At 44.2% G+C, this 22,715-nt stretch overlaps 1 protein-coding gene across 1 annotated transcript in view; it reads left to right on the plus strand.

Moving 5' to 3' along the window:
• cacna2d4a (calcium channel, voltage-dependent, alpha 2/delta subunit 4a) overlaps nucleotides 1-22,715 on the plus strand; it is a 709,103-nt gene that overhangs the window by 556,795 nt on the left and 129,593 nt on the right. The window contains exons 31-33 of the mRNA XM_041215640.1: nucleotides 5,543-5,557; nucleotides 9,829-9,873; nucleotides 9,987-10,049. Of these exons, the coding sequence (XP_041071574.1) occupies nucleotides 5,543-5,557; nucleotides 9,829-9,873; nucleotides 9,987-10,049 (123 nt within the window). The remainder of the gene's footprint in view (nucleotides 1-5,542; nucleotides 5,558-9,828; nucleotides 9,874-9,986; nucleotides 10,050-22,715) is intronic.

Consider the following 22,715-nt stretch of genomic DNA (forward strand, 5'->3'; position numbering starts at 1 on the left):
GTCCCTTTGTTCCTCAGAACTTCCTAGTGTCATGCCGTTCATTGAATACTTCCTTGTCAAATTACTCCTTCCAAATTGTATCACCTCACACTTTTCAGGGTTAAATTCCATCTGCCACTTATCTGCCCATTTGACCATCCCGCCTATATCTTCCTGTAGCCCAAGACACTCAACCTCACTGTTAACCACCTGGCCAATCTTTGTGTCATCCACATTGACCATTGACGAACAATCTCTCAAATGGGCCTTTCTGAAGGCCCACTTTTCACCTGCGCCCAAGTCACCCAACCGTTGGGCCCACTCTCACCCCTCACTATTTCCAGGGACACCCGCGCTGACCCCTAATTTAACCTGACACCCACCCCCGGCTGATCGGAAAAATCCAAAGCTTGGGCAGCTATTTTCAAAGGTTGGGTGTGCAGAGCCAGAAATTCTCACATCTCTGCACACTCAACCCAGGATGGAAAATCTGAGCTAGGGGGTAGTTGGAGAGAAACTTTTGCCTACTGGTGGGGTATCTAGGATAAGGGGACATAACCTTAAATTCAGAGGCAGATCATTTATGAGCAAAGTTCAGGAGTACTTCTTAACACAAAATTATCTTCCACAAAAAGAAGTAGATGCTAGCTAAATTAATAATTTTAAATCTAAGATTGATAGATTTTTGCTCGCCAAGGTTATTAAAGGATATGGAGCCAAGGTTAGCGAATAGAGTAAGATCAACCATGATCTCACTGAATGGTGGAACAGTCTTGAGGCGCTGAATAACCTACTCCTGTTCCTATTAAATTCCTTGCTTAAAATGCTTAACAAATTGGCAGGAGTTATCTGCTCTGCTATGTTAAGATGTATTAACTGTTTATTTCAAACAGGCTAAATAAGGAAGAATTTAATACTCATGTGCTTAATGTTCATTCTTTTATATCTCAAATAATACTTTCAAGGTCTAAATCAGTGAAATTTTCATAAACCCTCAAGTAGCCCAATTAAATTTCTGTTTTGTACACTTTCCTTCTAAATATAAGACTACTTTTAAGAGAGGAAAAAAACTGTTTTTTTTAAAGAAGAGAAAGGTAATAGAGGTCCTCATTAAGACATGTAGTGCATTAGCTTTTGAAACCAAGTTGTTTCCATGGAAACAGGCACTGGTAATTTGATGCAGTTTTGAGCATTAGTTAATAAGGTTGATCCTGTGATCTGCAGAATGACTACAGTGCTGCAGAGTAGGAGTTTCTCTCCTCAGGCATAAAAGCAAACATCATGACTGGAATATACATGGCGTCAACAGCCAGCTTTTAGCCACATTTATTCCTTGCAGGTACCTCAGTTTTTTATTGCAGAACCCACCCACAAAAAAGGCCAGCAATGTCCAATTTTGCATCCTCCTCCCCAAATCTCACAAAATTGGGGAAAAATTGCAAGTAGCTAAAATAACATCTTTCCCCTCAGATCTTGCTGTCTCAGCTTTTGTTCACATCAGTAAGCTTACACACGAACACAGACACAGACATGCACACACACAGTCGCGCACACAAACACACACACACACACACACACACACACACACACACACACACACACACACACACACACACACACACACACACACACACACACACACACCACAGCCTAAAACTTGTGTGAGCCTATTCTTGGGTGGGTGGGTGGTGTGGCCCAAGGCAACCCCAATATTGTGCCTCAGACCTCATTATAATGAAGCCAGCGATGTGCAACAGCCTGCCAGTGAAGAGGAAGACAAAGTTTGGCTGCTGATTGTGCCATGGCAGCCCTCAGGCATGGCTCCATGGGGAACCATGGATGGAATCTTAGCACTTTAATTTTGAGTGGAGCATCAGAACCATTTTGGGTCAGGAACCTTAACATAGGAAGAGCAGGCCTTCCAGTTGCTGGAAGGTAACCAATTAAAAGCCTGCCTCTGAACTCTCTGACCAATTAAAAAGGCCGTGTAGGATAATGTGGCTATTTTGTCAGAGGAAGAATTTCTGTTTAAAAGGATCACGTCATGTTGCAGAAAAGCTCATCAGAAGTTGGATATTTAAGGCTGCCCAAATGATAGAAAAGGAGGGTAGACTGGGCAGGCTGACGCTCAGGTCTCCCATTCTTACCAGAAGGCCCAACTGTGGGAGCTGTGGGCTGCAGTGAGGTGAGCTCTCCTCAGGACAGAAGGAAAAGGACAACTCTCCAACGAAGCAAGGGTGGATGGAAATGGCCAAGGAATTGAGCAGCAATGTGCATCCTCTCCTACCTGAGGACTGTGCATAAAGAGGACCTAGGATCTCAGGAAGGCATGACAGGTGAATTGCCTAACACCTTCAGGCGCCAAGCCCCACATTGTGTTGCCCAGCATGCCTCAATGCACTCTTCAGCTCCTCTGATAGCTCTCTCTGCTGGCACCTCAGAGCCCTACCTGAGCAGCCAACACACTCGCTCAACCTCACCCTATTGCCCTCTTGCACCCATAACTCACTGGCAGCACACATGCCTTCAATCCTCTGCACACAAGCTGTTATGATCACTCATATGTCTTTGCTTGCTCTCCTTGCAGGAGAAGAGAGCACACAACTTGGAGAGGTGTAGCGATGTAAGGTTTTGGGAGGCAGGGGGTGTGGGCGTTCAGGTGCAGGCCACTGACATGCATGCCCACCTGATCCACTGGAAAGACTGCCTTACACTGTGAGAATCTTGATGTCAGCAGCAAACTGCCATCAGAGCCTGGGCCTCCTGAGGGACTGGTGTTCGCACATGTCAGGATAGCTGGTCCTCTTCCTTTAAACCCTCTGTTGGGAATCGTGCCTTCTTCCAGGTGGATTGCAGTGGTCATCTCTTCTGCCCTGCAGGGGAACAGTGTAGCTGCATAAGTTGCTCCCATGCCACTCTGAAGGCTGGCAGCAAGGAAGTGCAACTGAGGGTGGATCAGGTACTGGTTAGGAGAAATGCCCTCCAGGCACCTGGCAATCACTTGTCACTCACTGATAACACTGTCTGATAGAAGGAATGCTTTGCAAAGCAGCCTCTCGCCTGGCCATATCATAAAGTATTAGATCTGGATTTTCAGTACTAAGGTGGGTGCGCTGGGTTGGGAAATTTTCCAGTTTGTCGCACTTGCCCAAGGGAAAAATGCCCCAAATGGTGGGATCTTCAGTCTGGAGGGAGTGGGTGTGTGCTGGAGTTGGGCCTACTGCTCCCGACGTAGATTGGAGGCAGCCACAGGGGGTGCCGAGGAGGGCTGGTTAAAAGGCCCACCTTGGATCTCTGGGACTTTGCCCCAGCTGTGATGTTAAATATTAGGCCCTCTAGCCTTCTCCCTTCACACCCCTACAATCTCCCACTAACTCCCCATGCCCCATCCATGCCAATACATTCCAACACAAGCCTCCAACATACTCCCAAAGGCCCTCATCCCTTTCATGGCAACCCATGCCCTCCATTCATCCCCATGGCCCCTTATAGCTCCTATGCTAACAGTGCCAACTCATGACCCCCACTCATCCCCATGGCCGGTTACAGTCCCTATGCCAACTTAGTGCCAACCCATGCCAACCTATCCTTGCCAATTCACCCCATATCCACCATGAGCAGACCTCAGGAGCCATGATGAGATGAAATAAAATAAAGTTGTACGTATCGATTACAGACTTATCTATAATAAAAAATCTCTCATTCCTAAAAGCCCATTCAATACATTTAAATTCCCTCAAGTACTTAATCCCTGATAAAACAAACATTTGTATTCATAATTCCCATCAAAGACAGCTCATCATTTACTTACCTCTAGGATCTGTGAATCAAACTGTGAACCTACAGGACCCCACTATGATAGTGACTGGTTTTGGAAGCAGTTAAGTCGTAATAATGGTAAATGATAGCATTTAGGGTTATGTCAACAAACATCTACTGAAACTGCAAGCACAGGTTCTTTTCAACTCATAGGCACAGGTAGGCTGTTTTTTTTCCAAAATTTAAAGGAATGGCCATTTAAATAACTTGACAGCTTGACAGTTCCACAAACCTTTTCCACCCTTTATGAGCATTTATCTCTACTCTAAAAAAATCATAACCTACAGATTATGGGACAAGGCCCTCACTGCAGCAATTTGGACTCAACAATGAACTTAAATGGCCCTGCTGCATTTGGGCTTCCCCAAATGTGAGTCACATCCCACCCCCATTCTCCTAACAGTAAGAATAGAATCTGTCAAAAATGGAGGCGGGACTTCCAGATCCAGGTTCCCAGCACCATTTTGGATAAGCCATGGGCTTCCATGACTCTGCGAAAATCCAGACTATAGAATAATTTATGGCACAGAAGGAGGTCATTTGGTCCATCAAATCCATGTCTGCAGCTTTTCAGTGTAACCAGTCAAAGCCTACTTTTGTCAGTTTCACTCAGGCAGCCCTACCTGTTGTAATATGCCTTTAATGGATATATATATGGGAGACGGTGGCATTGTGGTATAATCACTGGACTAGTATTCCATAGGCCCAGAGTAATGCTCAGGGGACCTGGGTTCCAATCCCAGCACCACAGATGTTGAAATTTGAATTGAATAAAAATCTGGAATTAAAAGTCTGCTGATGACCACGAAAACATTGTTGCAAAAACACATTGGGTTCACTAACCTGGCCTACATGTGACTCCAGACCCACAGCAACATAGTTGACTCTTAAATGCCCTCTGAAAAAGGGCATTTAGGGATGGGCAATAAATGTATGCATCACTAGAAGGAAAATGTGTCATGTGAGGCAGTCTTAATTTCACTTCTGCTTTGAGCAGAGCACACACACACAGCCCCAATGCCTTCAAGCTTTATCCCTATGTATAACTGTTTTCCTGTGCCCAGTCTTAATAAATAAACCTACAACATGTTTACGATGAGCGATTGGTGCCTTGTGTCTTGTACAGTAAACAACCCCAAGGCATTATATTATTATAATAACACACTTCCCGCTGTGTTCTCACCTTCCCTAATCTGCTGGGTTGGAGACACAGAAGGTGGAATTCATGTGTGAAATCCCTCTTAATTGTATAACAACTTTATTTGCTTTCCCGCCTCAGTCATGGGTGTTTTCCAAATTCACTCCTGACCAGCTTTGGTATAAGATGGAAGAAGCAGGAGCACATTGGGATACTGGCATTTTTTGCAATTTTCCCAACAGCCCTGCCTGCAAACCAACTCCACTGGCCTGGGAAAATCGATTCCTCTGAGTATGCAAGGGAGCATATGTTGATGCTTTGGTGTTTGTTGGGGACTGTCATGTTGTGTGTTGTAGCTGATAGATGGTTAATGTATTTTGTATGATAAAGTGTGTTGAGGTGTGTTGGGGTATCTTGGTTTGTGCTGACATTTATTGATGTTCAGTAAAGTGTATTGGTGTGTATTTGAGCATGAGCAGTTATGTTGGTGTAATAGAATATGCAGATTTATGTTGAAATATACCAATGTGTTTGCCCTGATGTCTACAAACTGACTTAGCTTGTTTTCTTCTCCTTTCCTAATGCCTTGTATTTTTTCCTTTGCAGCCCAACGATACTGACGTAAGTAAACAGTATTGGTGAAACAAGTATGCATGAGGAGGAGCAGACCTACAGCCAGAGACAGCTATTGCTGCACATCTATCTGTGTTGTTCACTAGTATCAAGGAAGTTAGGACAACACAAGCTAAATCACCATTACTTCACTGTCACTGGGTCAAATTCCTGGATCTCTTTTCCTACCAGCACTGTGGCTGTACCTACACCACTTGGACTGCAGCGGTTCAAAAATACAGCCCACCACCACCTTCTCCAGATAAGTTAGGGATGGACAACAGATGCTGGCCTTGCCAGCGATGCTCACACCCAATGAAAGAATTTTTAAAAGCAAGAGAAAGTTGCATCCAGTGCCAAGGGGAGGGTGCAGGTCTACTGATGTATTATTAACAACTTAAAAAGTATATATGATACCAAATTTGTCTTGACTTGATTAGAGAATCACATCTCTAACTGTCCAAACAGCTTTACAACAGACTGCTTCACCAACTTTTGTGTAGAAAGGGATTTGAGGCCGAGAAGAAATTAACTAATTCTAAATTAGATTTAAAAAAAATAAGAACAGTTGCATTTTTGTTTGCTTTAATTCTATTTTATTTAATTTTGTCAACTTGTATCTTTTTTAAAAAAAAGCAATACCTGTATTGTGTATCTCAGTATTCCCTTTTCAAGTAATGTTTCACCACAATGTTATGAAATTCAGATTTTTCAATTAAATTACTTTTTACCTAAAAATATACAATGCTGTACTCTAAGGGCTGAACTTAACTTAACTTAAAAATAGGTGGGTTAAGGTTGTGTCAGAGGTTAAAATGCAAAAAAACAAAAAAGAAACCAAACCCTCCTTAAACCTTCTTAAAGCTTGCAGTTTTGACAGAGGCAGGGTGAGGGCTGAATAACCAACCCACTGGCCAGAAGTGGTTGATCATTTAAAATTATAATGAGACTGTGTGCTTTCATTTGGAAAGTCATTCTATTTTTATGCACTGGTGGCTGGGATTCCCTAGGAAACTGGGTTGCCTAAAGAAGACGTTTATGGGCCAGGAGAAGGAGTGCTTCCTCCAACACCACAAGCTTATCAGTAAACCCTACTTCCACCAGCAATCTTTCTGTTCTTCTCCAACCACCACCAGGCCTTCCCCATGCCATGATCGGCACCCCCAGAGCATCATCTGACCCTCCACCTACGATAAGGGAACCCCAGACCTCAATGGGACCTGCCCTTATGGTCAGGACCTCCCAGACCACCAATTAATACTCACCCATGATCGGCCCCCCTGGACCACATTTGATTTCTCCCCACAATCGATGACCTCCCTTAACATCATGGGAGCTTTCCCTCATGATTGGGAAACCCCCTCCCCGAGCACCTTCGGATTCTCCTCCCCACGATCATGAGCCCCTTCCTGACAACATTTGGGCAGAATTTTACATCTCCCGGGCAGGCACGTGCCTGACCTGATCAGGCATAAAATAACGCGCGTAGACATTGGGCAAGGGTCCCAACGTCATCGTGCACTTGCACAATATTTCATTCGGCGTGTGCACGCGAGAGTTGGCAGCGCACCCGCTGACAATTAAGAGGCCTATTAAGGCCATTTAAGTTTCAATTAATGTGGATTTTTTATTGCCCGTCCAACATTATGGTTGGCGGCTGGGTGAATCAGCAAGGCAGCCTTTGCATTTTTGAGGAAATCTCATCCAAGGGCAGGATGAGGTTTCCGATATTAATTAAAACAAAAAATAAAAATGTTTGGGCAGAATTTTTATTATGCATATGTTCAGGTGAACGAGTCCTATGTGGGGACCTTTTTTCAGAATTTCATAATCTTTATCTTTAGATTTAAAACTCTTCAGTTCTCTGCCTTCAGGAAGCTTTCATTCCGCACTCCCCCGTGTCAGTGCTGATGTCATCACTTGCCCTCCTCCCGCCCTACCCCGGCCAGCCAGTATGAAATCGTGCTTGGGGGCCGATTGCAGGTGGCGGGCCTATTATCCAGCCGTGTCTGGACCCACCCACCACACCGGCCCACCACACCGGCCCACCACACCCACCCACCACACCCGCCCACTACACCCGCCCAACGGACTGAAAATCCTGCCCTTGGACCTCATGCCCCTTGATCGTATCCAGTTGGATCACAACGGGACCATCCTCTCGTGTTTGGGATTCCTCAGACTACCATTAGGGACTTCCCCCCTCCCCAAACCATATTCAGACAAACCCACCAATGATTGGAACCCCGAGGCTTCTATGAGCAGGAACCCCTGGACCACTTTCAGAACCCCACCTCATGATCAGAGCCCCTTGGATGGCAACGGGACGCTCCCTGATCACCATCTGACTGTCCCAATGATCAGGATCCCCAAACAATCATGGGGCCTTCCATTGCATAATCATCTTCTCTCCCAGCCCACGTTCTCTCTCACTCCCCCAATATTGTTTGGCTCTGTGAAGAATGCTTCCCATCCAAAAGGCCTCCACCCTGTCCATCAGGCTTCCCGAAAGTGGGAACCTCACAGAAAACGGTTTAAAACAACTCTACAGTTAAATTCTGCAGGACATTCAGGAAATCCATACTTCCGGGTTTCCCTCCCTCACAACAGATCTCCCTTTACAGAACTAGCTCCAGGCGAAAAACCACACCTTAAAGTATAATGGGAAATTGCTAATTTTAAAATGACAATCCAAAAAATGTAATGGAAAAAACTGAATAAAAACATAATTAATTCAACTGCTATAAAGACTGTCAAATTGTTAAAAAAGAATGTTTTCACACAAAGGGGTGGAATTTGGCTTAAGACAATGATGTGGGCGCAACTAAACTACTAAATTGGTCCCCTGATTAATTGAAATTAATAGGCTGGCTTCTAGCTCTACTTGTGCTTGCTTAATGGGGCAGTGCAACTCCTAAAGGGGAGGTGTATTTTGACTACTGGCAAGTCACTGAGGATTGTAGATAACGTCAGGCAGAGAGGGAAAGAGTCATGCCTCATTTTGGTTACAATGATGTCATGAGCAAGTTGGCCAATTAAGAATCTTAATATTAATAAAATGGAAAATGGAATTCAATCCAGAGAAGTGTGAGTTAATGCATTTAGGCAGGGCAAACAAAGCAAGGGAATACACAATAAATGGGAGGATATTGAAAAGGGTAGAGGAAGTGAGAGTCTTAAAAGCAGGAATGTAATGCTGGAACTGTATAAAATGCTGGTTAGGCCACAGCTGGAATTCTGTGTACAGTTCTGGTTGCCACATTACAGGAAGGACATAATTGCTCTGGAGAGTACAGAGGAGATTTACAAGAATGTTGCCAGAGCTTGAAAATTGCGGCTACGAGGACAGATTGGATAGACTGGGGTTGTTTTCCTTGGAACAGAGGAGACTGAGGGGTGACTGAAGTGAGGTAGCACAAAATTATGAGGGGCTTAAATAGAATAGACAGGAAAGACATGTTTATCCATGGCGGAGAGTTCAATGTTCAATTACCAGGGGCACAGATTTAAGGTGATTGGTAGAAGAGTTAGAGGGTACTTTAGGAAAAACTTCTTCACCCAGTGGGTGTCTGGAAATCACTGCCTAATTTGGTGGTGGAGGCAGAGACCTTCAACTCATTTAAAAGATACCTGGATCAGTATCTAAAGTGAAGTAACCTGCAAGGCTACAAACCAGGTACTGGAAGGTGGGATAAGAATGGGTGGTAGTTTATTTCATTTTTTTCTTTTTCAGCCGGCACAGATACAATGGGCTGAATGGCCTCTTTCTGTGTCGTAACTTTTCATAGTTCTAATTTATACCATATACTCAGGGGAGACGGTGGTCTCGTGGTAACGCCGTTGGGTGAGTAATCCAGAGGCCCAGGCTAATGATCTGGGGATATGGGTTCAAATTGTACCGTAGCAGCTGATGGCATTTGAAATCAATTATAAATCTGGAATTATAAAGCTAGTCTGAGCCATGGTGATCATAATAACTGTAATTGAACGTTGTAAAATCCCATCTGGTTCACTCATGTCCTTTAGGGAAGGAAATCTGCTGTCCTTACCTGGTTTGTCCTAAATGTGTCTCCAGATCCACAACAATACAGTTGAATCTGAAATGGCCTAGCAAGCCACTTAGTTCAAGGGCAATTAGGGATGGGCAACAAGTGCTGGCCTTGCCAGCAATGCCCACATCTCATAAAAGAATAAAGAAAAAAAATTTTAAACATGTTTCATGAAAAGAGTACTTTTTTAATAGATTCCCTCTTAGATTTTCACTTCTCTTCATTTTCCAGTGCAGCAATGTAGAAGGGAGATGTCCCATCAGCTGTGAAGATGATGTAAGTACCCATTAATCCATCTGTTGAGCTGAAAAAAAAAACTCTTTAAATGAATTATAGAGAAATCACTGAAAACATTTCAAATAAATTAAAGCTTTTAATCTATCGTGCAGGCTTTGAATTGTTTCTTAATGGATAACAATGGATTCATTTTGATCTCCAAGAAAGAAGAAGAGGTAAGTGTTCTGTTAGGATGGGAGGGGGGGAATATATGATTTGAACATGGTAAGAGGGTAGTAGGATTGAAGAGGTGGATGTATGAAAAGAATGGACATGCTGGAAATGGCTGAAGTGGTATTCTTTGTGGAGGCGATTGATAGGAAGGATTTTGCTGATAACTATTCCTTCAATGAATTATTTCAGGGATTTAAGCTTTGGTAGATCTACATCACAGCTACTGTAACATGGGATTGAGATTTTCAGTATAAGTGATTCCACAAATGTATGCGAGTATGGAGCAGATCATTTTTATCATACATTTTACAAAAGAGTGGTTAGGTGTCAGTTGGAGTAAAGTGTAGAATTCTGGGCGCAAATTATAGGAAAGATGTCAAGGCCTTGGAGAGGGTGCAGAGGAGGTTTACCAGGATAATATCTTTGATGGATAAAACAGACTGTTTTGTGAATATTTGAATGGATGGGAGTTAACAAGTATTGAATCCAAGATTTTCCAATGTGCTGTGCATAAGGCTCCACCCACAGCGCAGGGCCTCGGAAAAGTTACCACTCATTGTACTTCTAATTGTATCATGAATACAATGTTGTTAGGGCCAGATTTTTGCTACTGACATGATTTTCACTCCAGGGAGGAGGCTGGCGAATGGAATCAGGCCTGCAGACCCCAGAAGCAGATCCTAGACAGCCATAGGGGCAGGTGAATGCTGAGGCGGGCAGGCTAGAAGGCCCACTTCAGTTCTCTGGAACTTCATCCCAGTTGTAATAAAAGCAATTAGGCCCGCTAGCCCTCATCCTTCATTCTCCCTCATGCCCCCTGATCCACTCTCCGTGGCCCCTCTTATCCTCCATGCCAAGTCAATGCTGACACATGCCCCCAGCCACTCCGTTGTCCCCTCATACCCTCCATGCCAACTAAATGCCAACTCATGGCTTTTGCATGCCCACTCACTCAGTATGCACTATGTACATATCCAGTGAGTGATATAATAACAATGTGGAGAAAAAAACACCCAGAAACATTTGGGAAAAAACTGCTGCTCCGACAACCCTATAAAAGAGTTAATGAGATAGACCATTAAAATATCAATAACAGAGGCTTCAAATACTTCATACCTCTTAATCTTGTCCAAATAAACATTGAGACATTGACAAAAGACTTCACAGTCTTATTATAAGTAATTAAAGATGTCAATCAAGCAAATTCACTCCACTTGTCAGAATAGAATCCCCACTGAGCTCATGCTTTTATTTGTCTGGGCTTTCACCCAAGCATGTCTAATAAAGACAGGTGGAAACCCAGAACTGCTCAAAATTGTCAGGACCAGCAATGGGGGCAGGAATCCTGGAATCAGATCCAGCCCAGCATTACAAATGGCTCCAGAGTCAACCCAACTCCACAAAGATCCAGCCCTTAGTCTCAGTTTTAAAGAGAAAATTCTGTTAGTTTTCACTGTTGAGAATTATTAATGTAATACCTTCCTGACTTCCAAACCTGAATCAACACGAATGCCCCTATAACGCTTTCATGGGCTGTTACCATCTAACCATGCTGTATTTAAAACAACCCTTTAGCCTCTTTCAAGCAGAAATGCAGCAGGGTCAACCTTCCGCTCAACCAGTGCAGTCTGTCTAAGTTAATTTTTCACCTAAACAAAGAATCAACTCTATTGTTTGCAATGGGGTGCAGTTCAAGATTGAATTTGGCAATAGCCTGTTGAATAACTACCCTGGACATTCTTGTATCTTTGACAACTGCAGTATTTATCTAGACTTTTTCATCTAAGTTTAAATAAATGAGTAAAGTTCATGATTGCATAGATTGTGCATTGTTTGCGAAAGGCTTAATGAAAGCCAGATGGCCTTGTTTTTCAATGCTTTTTAATATTTTTTTCATTTAGGCATATAGGTGATGCCCTGGATTATGGCTGATTCATGTTAAATTTAAACAGGAAGTTCTTAGCACAAAGAACAAGATGTTGTTTGCATTATTGATAAATTTTATAACCACAAAGTTAATGTTGAAAACGGTAACAGTCCAGCAATGTCAGGATGAAACTAGAATTGTTTCCCCAACTATATTCAGTGATATAGTAGACTATTTCTCCTATTTTTCACCTATATGCTGCCCTTTGCTGACATCACCCAAAAATGCAACATCAGTTTCCGTATGTACGATGTCAACACCATCACCTCTCTCAAACCCCCAACTGTTTCTATAGTATCAAATGGCTTGTCCAATATCCGGTACTGGATGAGCAGAAATTTCCTCCAATTAAATGACTGGAAGACTTAAGTCACTGTCTTATATCACTGCCACAAACTATGCTCACCCATCAACGATTCCATCCCTCTCCGTGGGAACTATCTGAGACTGAGAAACCAGACTGTTTGCAACCCATATTGAGCCCGAGATGAGCTTTCAACCACCTATCTGTGCCGTCACAAAGACCAGCTTTTTCCATCTCTGTAACACCACCCACCTTGGCCCCAGCCTTAGCTCTGCTGCTGCTGAAACACTTAATATTCCAACGCACTAATGGTCAACCTCCCACATTCAATCCACCTAAACTTGGAGTCATCCAAAATTCTGCTTCCCGCATCCTAACTCCCACCAAATTCCATTCACCCATCATCCTGTGACCTACACTTGTTCCCAGTTAAACAACCCCTCCTCCTTGTTTACAAGTCCCAACATAGCCTTTCCTCTCCCTATCTCTGTCAATCTTCTCCAGCACTACAACCCTCCAGGCATCTGCGCTCCTCTAATCACAACCCCTTGAATATCCCATAAACTCTTTAATTCCCTCCCTAAACCTCTCTACCTCTGCTTTCCTTAAAATCTGCCTCTTTAACCAAGCTTGTGATCATCTGCCCTAATGTATCCTTATTTGGCTCTGTTTCATATTTTGTTTTGCAATGCCTCTGTGAAGTAACTTGGGGTATTTCATTATGTTCACTTTTAATCATTCATGAGTTGCCAGCATTTATTGCCCATCCATAATTGCCCTTCAGAAGGTGCTGCTGAGCTGCCTTCTTGAACTGCTGCAGTCCCTGTGGTGTAGGTACACCCACAGTGCTGTCAGGAAGGGAGTTCCAGGATTTTGACCAAGTCAGGATGGTCAGTGATGCGGAGGGGAACCTACAGGTGGTGGTGTTTCCATGCATCTGCTGGCCTTGTCCTTCTAGGTGGTAGCAGTCATGGGGTTGGAAGGTGCTGTCTAAGGAGCCTTGTTGGTTTCCTGCAGTGCATCTTGTAGATAGTACAGACTGCTGCCACTGTGCATTGGTGGTGAAGGGAGTGGATGTTTGTGTATGGGATGCCAAACGGACTGCTTTGTCCAGGATAGCGTTGAGCTTCTTGAGTGTTGTTGGAGCTGTACTCATCCAGGCAAGTGGGGAGTATTCTATCACACTCCTGACTTGTGCCCTGCAGATGGTGGACAGGCTTTAGGGAGTCAGGGGATGAGTTACTCACCACATGATTCTTAGCCTCTGATCTGCTTTTGTAGTCACAGCATTTATATGGCTGGTCCAGTTCAGTTTCTGGTCAATGGTAGCCCCCAGGATGTTGATAGTGAGGGTTTCACTGATGATAATGCCATTGAATGTCAAGGGGTGATGGTTAGATTACCTCTTGTTGGAAATGATCATTACCTGACACTTGTGTGTCATGAATGTTACTTGCCACCGTCAGCCCAAAGACTCCAAAGACCTGGATATTGTCCAGGTCTTGCTGCATTTGGACATGGACTGCTTCAGTATCTGAGGAGCTGCAAATGGTGCTGAACATTGTGCAATCGTCAAAAAATATCCCCACTTCTGACCTTATGATGACCTTATCTCCTGCAATGATGTCCTGGAACTGAGATGATTGACCTCCAAAAACCACAGCCAGCTTCCTTTGTGCTAGGTCTGACTCCAACCAGCAGACAGTTTCCCCCCAATTCTCATTGACTCCAGTTTTGCCAGGGCTTCTTGATGGCACACCCAGTCAAATGTTACCTTGATGTCAAGGGCAGTCACTCTCACTTCACCTCTAGAGTTCAGCTTTTTTGTCCATGTTTGAACCAAGGCTGTCAATGAGATCAGGAGTTGAGTGATCCTGGTGAAAGACAAACTGAGCATCAGTGAGCAGGTTATTGCTAAGCAAGTGCCGCTTGATAGCACTGTTGATGACGCCTTCCATCATATTATTGATGATCGAGAGTAGACTGATGGTGCAGTAATTGGCCAGGGTGGATTTGTCCTGCTTTTTGTGTAAAGGACGTACCTGCGCAATTTTCCACATAGCCGGCTAAATGCCAGTGTTGTAGCTGTACTAGAACAGCTTGGCTAGGGCCACAGCAAGTTCTGGAGCACAAGTCTTCAATACTATTGCCAGAACATTGTCAGGGCCCATAACCTTTGCAGTATCCAGTGCCTTCAGCCATTTCTTGATATCAAACGGAGTGAATCGAATTGGCTGAAGTCTAGCATCTGTGATGCTGGGGACCTCTGGAGGAGGCCGAGATGGATCACTCAGCACTTCTGGCTAAAGATTGTTGCAAGTGCTTCAGCCTTGTCTTTTGCACTGATGCACTGGGCTCCCCTATCATTGAGGATGGGGATATTTGTGGAGCCCCCTCATCCAGTGAGTTGTTTAATTGTCCACTACTATTCACGGCTGGATATGGCAGGACTGCAAAGCTTAGATCTGGTCCTTTGGGTATGGGATCATTTAGCTCTGTCTATCGCATGCATATTGCGCCTTTTGGCATGCAAGTAGTGTTATAGCTTTACCAGGTTGAGACCTCATTTTTAGGTATGCCTGATGCTGCTCCTGGCATCCCTCCTGCACTCTTCATTGAACCAGGGTTGATCCCCTGGCTTGGTGGTAATGGTAGAGTGGGAGATATGCCAGATCATGAGGTTATAGATTCTGGTTGAGTATAATTCTGCTGCTGCTGATGGTCACAGCGCCTCAGGGGTGCCCAGTTTTAAGTTTCTAGATCTGTTTGAAACATATCCCATTTAGCATGGTGGTAGTGCAGCATAACACGATAGAGGGTATCCTCAATGTGAAGACAGGACTTTGTCTGCACAATGACTGTGTGGTGATCACTCGTACTGATACTGTCATGGACAGATGCATCTGCGGCAGGCAGCTTGGTGAGAATGAAGTCAAGTACTCTTGTTGGTCCCCTCACCACCTGCTGCAGACCCAGTCTAGCAGCTATGTCCTTTAGGATTTGGCCATCTCGATCAGTAGTGGTACTACCGAGCCACTCTTGGTGATGGACATTGAAGTCCCCATCCAGAGTACATTCTGCACCCTTGCCACCTTCAGTGTTTGTTCCAAGTCATGTTCAACATGGAGAAATACTGATTCATCAACTGAGGGGGTTTCGTTTGTGATAATCAGCAGGAGGTTTCCATGCCCTTATTTGACCTGATGCCATGAGACTCCATGGGGTCTGGAGTCGATGTTGAGGACCCTCAGGACAACTCCCTCCCAACTGTATACCACTGTGCCATCACCTCTGTTGGGTCTGTCCTGCTGGAGGGACAGAACATACCCAGGGATGGTGATGGCGGTGTCCAGGTCATTAATGTAAGGTATGATTCCATGAGTATGACAATGTCAGGCTGTTGCTTGGCTAGACTGTGAGAATGCTCTCCCAATTTTGGCACAAGCCCCCAGATGTCAGTAAGGATGACTTTTCAGAGTCGACAGAGCGTTGTTGTTGTCGTTGTTGTTTCCAGTGCCTAAGTCGTTGCCGAGTGGTCCTTCCTGTTAAAGTCACTATGTGAATACAAGCTGTTGTTGTATGTTGCAACCCTGTACATTATATTATGGTGCATAGTTTTTTATCCTGGTACATGACTTAAACTTTCTTTTCCCTGGCAGAAAAATCAAGAATTCATTTTTGCACTGGACTCAGCTGTCTTTTACCTATTTCCCAGAGACACCACTCTATTTAATTTATTACAATACTATATTATTCCTGGGGCAAAGACAAATTGCTGCCACTTATGATGGTTGTCATCAGGATCAAAACTACAGGAACCAGTGCATTTTTGCCGTTGCTGGTTTGTACAGATTTTCATTCAGAAATGGCTATGGCCAGAAGTGTAAATCACAAATACAAATTTGGATGAATTACACATACATATATAGGTGTCTGCAAGGCTCCAATAACCTGCTCCACAACAGAACAAATGAAATCCAGACATTTAGTCATTTTGCAAAAGCACTTTAAATTATGAAAGGAATAAACAGTTTATAATGTAAGTTCCTCACCCACTACATACATTTTATTAGTAATTCCGTCAATTTTTACAAACATCCCAGCTTTAAGGATTCTCATGTTATTGTGCATGAAGAATAGTTTGTTTAAAAAAATGAATCAATGTTGGCTCTCTTATTAATTTCTTGGCATTACTGCTGTCAATAACTGTGCTACAGTTACATTATTGAAAGTGATACTGTGCCAGTGTGCTCATGTGTGAGGAAAGTAACTGAAGAATGCTTTAAGCAAGGATAATTATACTTCCAAAGATGTTCCTCTGGGTCAGCAGCCTTTCTGGGGATTGAATAGAAATTAGCCATCACCATGGTTACGCATCATCTTCATATATCATAAAGCATGTAAATTAGGATCACTGTTTCCCTGAATGTTCACGCTTTTAGTCACACTAATCTACAGTAACAATATGGGGAATATCTAATTAATGGTTGCCATGGTAATGCAGCTAAGTGATAAACTGAAATTGTGCAGAATTAGTAATTTCTTCAGGCAAAATGTTCACTTGTGACAGATACCTCTTTCAAAAAGTAGTGCAGTAACTATACATAACATACAGGCTAATTTCCATATATATTTTTGACAGCAAAGCTTGTCATTAAAAATATTTTCTATAAATATTCCTATAATGTACATTTAATTCATAAACTACAACCAAATTTTTTACATAAAATATCAGAAATGACCTTTATTTAACTTAACAGTTTTGCAAATTGCAAAGTTTTCAGGTAAGACATTATAATATGGAGTTGTCAATGGAATACAATAACATTCCTGCTTTTTGAAGGCCTCCGTTCTCTGTAATTATTTTGTTAAATAACGCACTCCAATAAATTCTTAGGGGTTTGGTCAGAATGGTTTCTTGGCATGCTGTTGCTTAGCTGCCAGTGATTGATATACCCAGACCCAGATATACAAGAACATCTTGTCACTTCTCATTTATTAAGTCAGCAGGTTATGTAGGCTGTGCTGTCCAAGTAGCTGCCTGAACATCTATTCTTTGTTAAGAAGAAATAGCAGTTTAAGGTCTGGCTAATTTTAACTGGTTTTAAATGTAAGTAAATACCAGAATCACATCGTATGACACTCAGAACTGGAATAAATGACTTTTACCCCTTTTCGTTTTATACTGCCTCCTCTATTCCTATATTATCTTAACTTTAAATGTATCTATAACAAAGTAATCATTTTAAGATTAGAGAGTGAAATATTACCTTTCTGTTTGTCAAGTATGTAATGAGTCAGTTTTTATTGATTTCTGCACATTTTAAACTTAAGGATATCAATGGTGAGGAATGGAATGCCTTTTCTGCTGAGGTTATATGCCTCTAGTTTTAAAATATTTATTTTTCTTCCCTCTCACTCACTTACCACCCATTACACCATCCAATGGTTAAACAGGCAGACAGCAGCTCTTCAGCCTGTTCCTGCCCCACGGAACTCACTTCTTGCTATTTTGACTCCATTCTCTCTCCCCTTGTCCAGTCTCTTTCCATCTACATCCGCGATTCCTCTGACGCCCTACATCATATCAACAATTTCCAGTTCCCTGGCCCCAAACACCTCCTCTTCACCATGAATGTCCAATCCCTCTACACCTCCATCCCCCACCAGGATGGTCTGAGGGCTGTCCACTTCTTCCTCGAACAGAGGCTCGAACAATTCCCATCCACCGCTACTCTCCTCCGTCTGGCTGAACTTGTTCTCTCATTGAACAATTTGTTCTTAAACACGTCTCACTTCCTCCAAATGAAAGGTATGGCTATGGGTACCCGCATGGGTCCCAGTTATGCCTGTCTCTTTATGGGATATGTGGAACATTCCTTGTTCCAGTCCTACTCAGGCCCCCTCCCACAACTCTTTCTCCTATACGTCGATGACTGCTTCGGTGCTGCTTCATGCTCTCATCTGGACCTGGAAAATTTAATAATTTTGCTTCCAATTTCCACCCCTCCATCATTTTCACATGTTCCATCACTGACACTTCCCTTCCCTTCCTTGACCTCTCTGTCTCAATTTCTGGTGGTAGACTGTCCACCAATATCCATAACAAGCCTACCGACTCCCCCAGCTACCTCGACCACAGCACCTCACACCTCGCTTCCTGTAAGGACTCCATCCCATTCTCTCAGTTCCTTCGCCTCCATCGCATCTGTCCTGATGATGCCACTTTCCAAAACAGTTCTTCTGACATGTCTTCCTTCTTCCTTAACCGAGGTTTTCCACCCACGGTGGTTGACAGGGCCCTCAACCGTGTCTGGCCCATCTCCATCGCATCCGCCCTCTCCCCTTCCTCTCCCTCCCAGAATCATGATAGGGTCTCCCTTGTCCTCACTTATCACCCCACCAGCCTTCGCATTTAAAGGATCATCCTCCCCCATTTCCGCCAACTCCAGCATGATGCCACTACCAAACAGATCTTCCCTTCACCCCCCACCTGTTGGCATTCCATAGGAACCGTTCCCTCTGGGACACTCTGGTCCACTTCTCCATCACCCCCTACACCTCTACCCCCTCCCATGGCACCTTCCCATGCAACCGCAGAAGGTGCAACACCCACCCCTTTACTTGCCCTCTCCTCACCGTCCAAGGGCCCAAACACTCCTTTCAAGTGAAGCCGCACTTCCCTCAATTTAGTCTACTGCATTCGCTGCTCCCAATGCAGTTTCCTCTACATTGGAGAGACCAAACGCAGACTGGGTGACCACTTTGTGGAATACCTTTGGTCTGTCCGCAAGCATGACCCAGACCTCCCTGTCGCTTGCCATTTCAACACACCATCCTGCTCTCTTGCCCACATGTCCATCCTTGGCCTGCTGCACTGTTCCAGTGAAGCTCAATGCAAACTGGAGGAACAGCACCTCATCTTCCGATTAGGCACTTTACAGCCTTCTGGACTTAACATTGAGTTCAACAATTTCATATCATGAACTCCATCCCCACCCCCTTTCTGATCCTCCTTTTTTCTAATAATTTATATATTTTTAAATATATTTTTCTTTTCCCACCTACTTCTATTATTATTTTTTAATTTATTTCCATCCATTGTTTTATCTCCACCTTTTAGCCTATTTTGATCCCTTCCCCCTACCCCACCCCCAGTAGGGCCGTCTGACACTTGCTCGTCCTGCTTTCTACCCTTAATGTCATCATTAGCACATCCTTTAGCTTATATCACCACCGTCAACACCCCTTTGTCCTTTTGTCTATGACATCTTTGGCAATCTCTTCTTTGCCTCCACCTATCACTGGCCCTCTATCCTGCTCTACCTGTCCCACCCCCCTCAAACAGCTTATATTTCACCTCATTTCTATTTTTCTTTAGTGCTGATGAAGAGTCATTCGAATTTGAAATGTTAATTGTCTTCCTCTCCGCAGACGCCGTCAGACCTGCTGAGTTTTTCCAGCTATTTTTGATTTTGTTTTCTTCCCAGATCCTAATCTATCTTGCACTTGGAGATAGGCATGAGAGTGGTCTGGAAACAACTTTGTTGCATTCTCTCTTCTCTCTCTTTTTTTCTCTTTCCTCCTCTATTGCCCTCTCTTCCTCTCTCCCTCCTTTTTTTTTCCTCCATTATTTCTCTCTTTTTTCTCTCTTGTTCTTTCCCTCTTCATTTCTCTCCCTCTCCTGTTTTCCTTCTTGTTTGCCCTCTTTACCCATGGGAAAGACAGGGGTCGATTTGACAAATCCTATGGAAGCATGACAGAGATCGGGAGCTGAGTGGTTTGGGGTATCATGTTCATCATCAACTAGCATTGTCTCAAGTACTGGACTACTTTTACAATGCACCTTCCACCCATTATTAGATTCAAGTGAATCAACCATGTTAGATGTAGATGTAAATTTGCCTATAGAACCAACAAACTAGCCTTATCCCAATCTAAGGAGAATATCACCAAATGGAACAATATGACATTGCCATTTCTCAACAATTGTCCTGTGACCTCCCTCATGAGATTGCCAATTTGTGCCACCTGTTAGTAATTTTGCACCAAAGAAACTAGGAATTATTCTGCCTTAAACCCTGTTTCATATGACATCAGAGAGGAGACTTTCAACCTTTTGCCTAGGCTAGATTTCAACCTGATTTTAAATAGCTGGAATATTCCAGTATATTCGATAACACTCAAACCTGAAGCAATAATTGTTTGTACATACTAAAATTAGTTGAGGAGAACTGTGTTAGATTTTTAATAAATAACTTCAACAGGGCACCAGAATCACTCTAAATTTACATAAGGGATGTAATTAAATGTTACAACTGGATTTTCCTCTTGACCCATGCCAAAGGCATATGGCACAGGGGGATAAATTTGAGTCTAAGTTTTGTATTGGTTGGACCTGGGACTGCTGATCAGAGTGAATGGAGTTATTAAAAGTATTGCATCATGTAACTAATGACTGGTTACATGGTGATGTATTAAGCCAGATATACCAGAAGGTCCAGGTTTGATTCCCAATCTACACTGAGTTTGTTGATCTCTGGTGACACAGCACTTGGTTATTGCAAATAGTTTTAGCAGCCCAGGTTAGGAAGGGGAAGGTCATCCAAGATTTTGACTCCTGATCACTCTCCAATACCTACTTCTGAAAATTACATTTTTAGATGTTGCATCAATACAAGATTGACAAAACTGTGATAGACCCCATGATCAAATAACTGGCCCATCCTCACTGTTTTGGGGATCATACATGAAGAGTGGCCACTTGATGACATTGGCCTGAATTTTAACCTTGGCAGGCTTGTGTAATCGGCGGACCCATGACTGGTTAGGAAATGGGCCTCCACCGCGATTGGCCCCCGACCGCAATTTCACACTGGATGGCCAATTAAGGCCCGCCCAGCCTGAAACGCATCTTCCCAATAGTCGGGAAGGGCCAGGCGGGGTCAGGGGCCTCTCAGCTGCTGGGTCCAATGGCAACCCAGTGAGCAGTTTAAAAATGGCACAGTCAGCTCCTTGAAGGCTGCCAGGGAAGAACACATTTGCAGCATTCTGAAGTCCGAAGTCATGGCTACAAGTGCGGCTGGAGACATCAGGTGGGAGGGCAGGTCGGATGGGCACTCAGCCACCCAGTTTTTGGGCGAGTTCCTTGCGGCCCTCCTGGAGGAGGTGGCTGCCAGGAGGGATGCTCTTGTCCCCTGAGATGGAAGGAGGAGACCAACGCACCCAAAGAGCTTGGGAGGTGGTGACAGTACAGGTCAGCAGCCACGACGTTGTGCAGCATACATGGGTGCAGTACCGCAAAAGGTTTAACGGCCTGCTGGGCTCTGGAAGGGTGAGTACCATATTGGCACAGATCAGTGTGTTGAAGTGTTAAAGTCTGGCCATTCCCCCATGGAGCTCAGGGCTGTTAGAGTCTGAGTGCCAACTGTCAATGACATTGGAGTTGGCCAAGTGGGTGAGCCCTGGCTGCTTGGACTGAGTGCCTTGTGGCTCGAGGGACGCAACTCAGATGTGTTCTGCAAGATGCTCCTCAGGTGGGGTTGGCCAGGCTGCAATGGTGCTGCAAGTAGATAGTGGACTAATGCACGCTCCTCTGTCATTTTAGGAGTAGACGACCCATAATAACATTGAAAGATCATGGACAGGCGGATGCTCCCAAACCTCCTAATCCTATCCAGATTTCAGCAGTACACCTTGGACCTGGAGAGGTGCCACACACCTCGGTCAACCGCCACAGAGAGGCTGGGGTGTCAGACGAAGGTAAGAGTGCTGTGCCCAGAGGTGAGAGTTTCAGGTGGTGCAAACATTCTTGAGTAGTGTCTTCATTGATGGGAGCCTTAAAACTGAATTCCCCATTGATCATTGTAGGAAGATGGCACCATGATGCAGATCTCCATTGTCTCACCAGGGTGCCTGGCACGCACAGTGACAGTGTGATGACTTAAACTAATGACATGTTGTTGTTCTCCCTTAGGTTCACCAGCACGTACTCAATCGCAGGACCCCGATGCCAGAGGACTGCCGGGCTTCACATGAACCTGAGTCACACCCACCCTCTGAACCAGGCACCAGCGCAGATACCAGCACCTCGTTGGTCATTCGATCATCGACTAGAATGTCAATGCACGTTGATGAGGGCACCTCACACTTGCTTGAGGTGCAGGCGGAGGCAGAGACTGCCCAGGGCATGGGTAGTCAGAGGACTGCTGAAGACCAGATGATGAGCCTCTAGACTCATCTACCAAGTGGCAGATACTGGATGTCCAGCATGATGTACGGGAGGATCTGACGGAGATCCATGATGGTATGCATTCCAATGGCCTTTGTTGTGGAGGATTCCATGCGGAACATAAGCACCGCATTGACCCTCATGGCCGAGTGCACTCCCTCCTCCATTGAGAGAGTGGCAACTCTCATGGAGAGGCAGCTCCGGGG

This window comes from Carcharodon carcharias, chromosome 21 (assembly GCF_017639515.1).
Source record: "Carcharodon carcharias isolate sCarCar2 chromosome 21, sCarCar2.pri, whole genome shotgun sequence".
NCBI classification, from domain to species: domain Eukaryota; kingdom Metazoa; phylum Chordata; class Chondrichthyes; order Lamniformes; family Lamnidae; genus Carcharodon; species Carcharodon carcharias.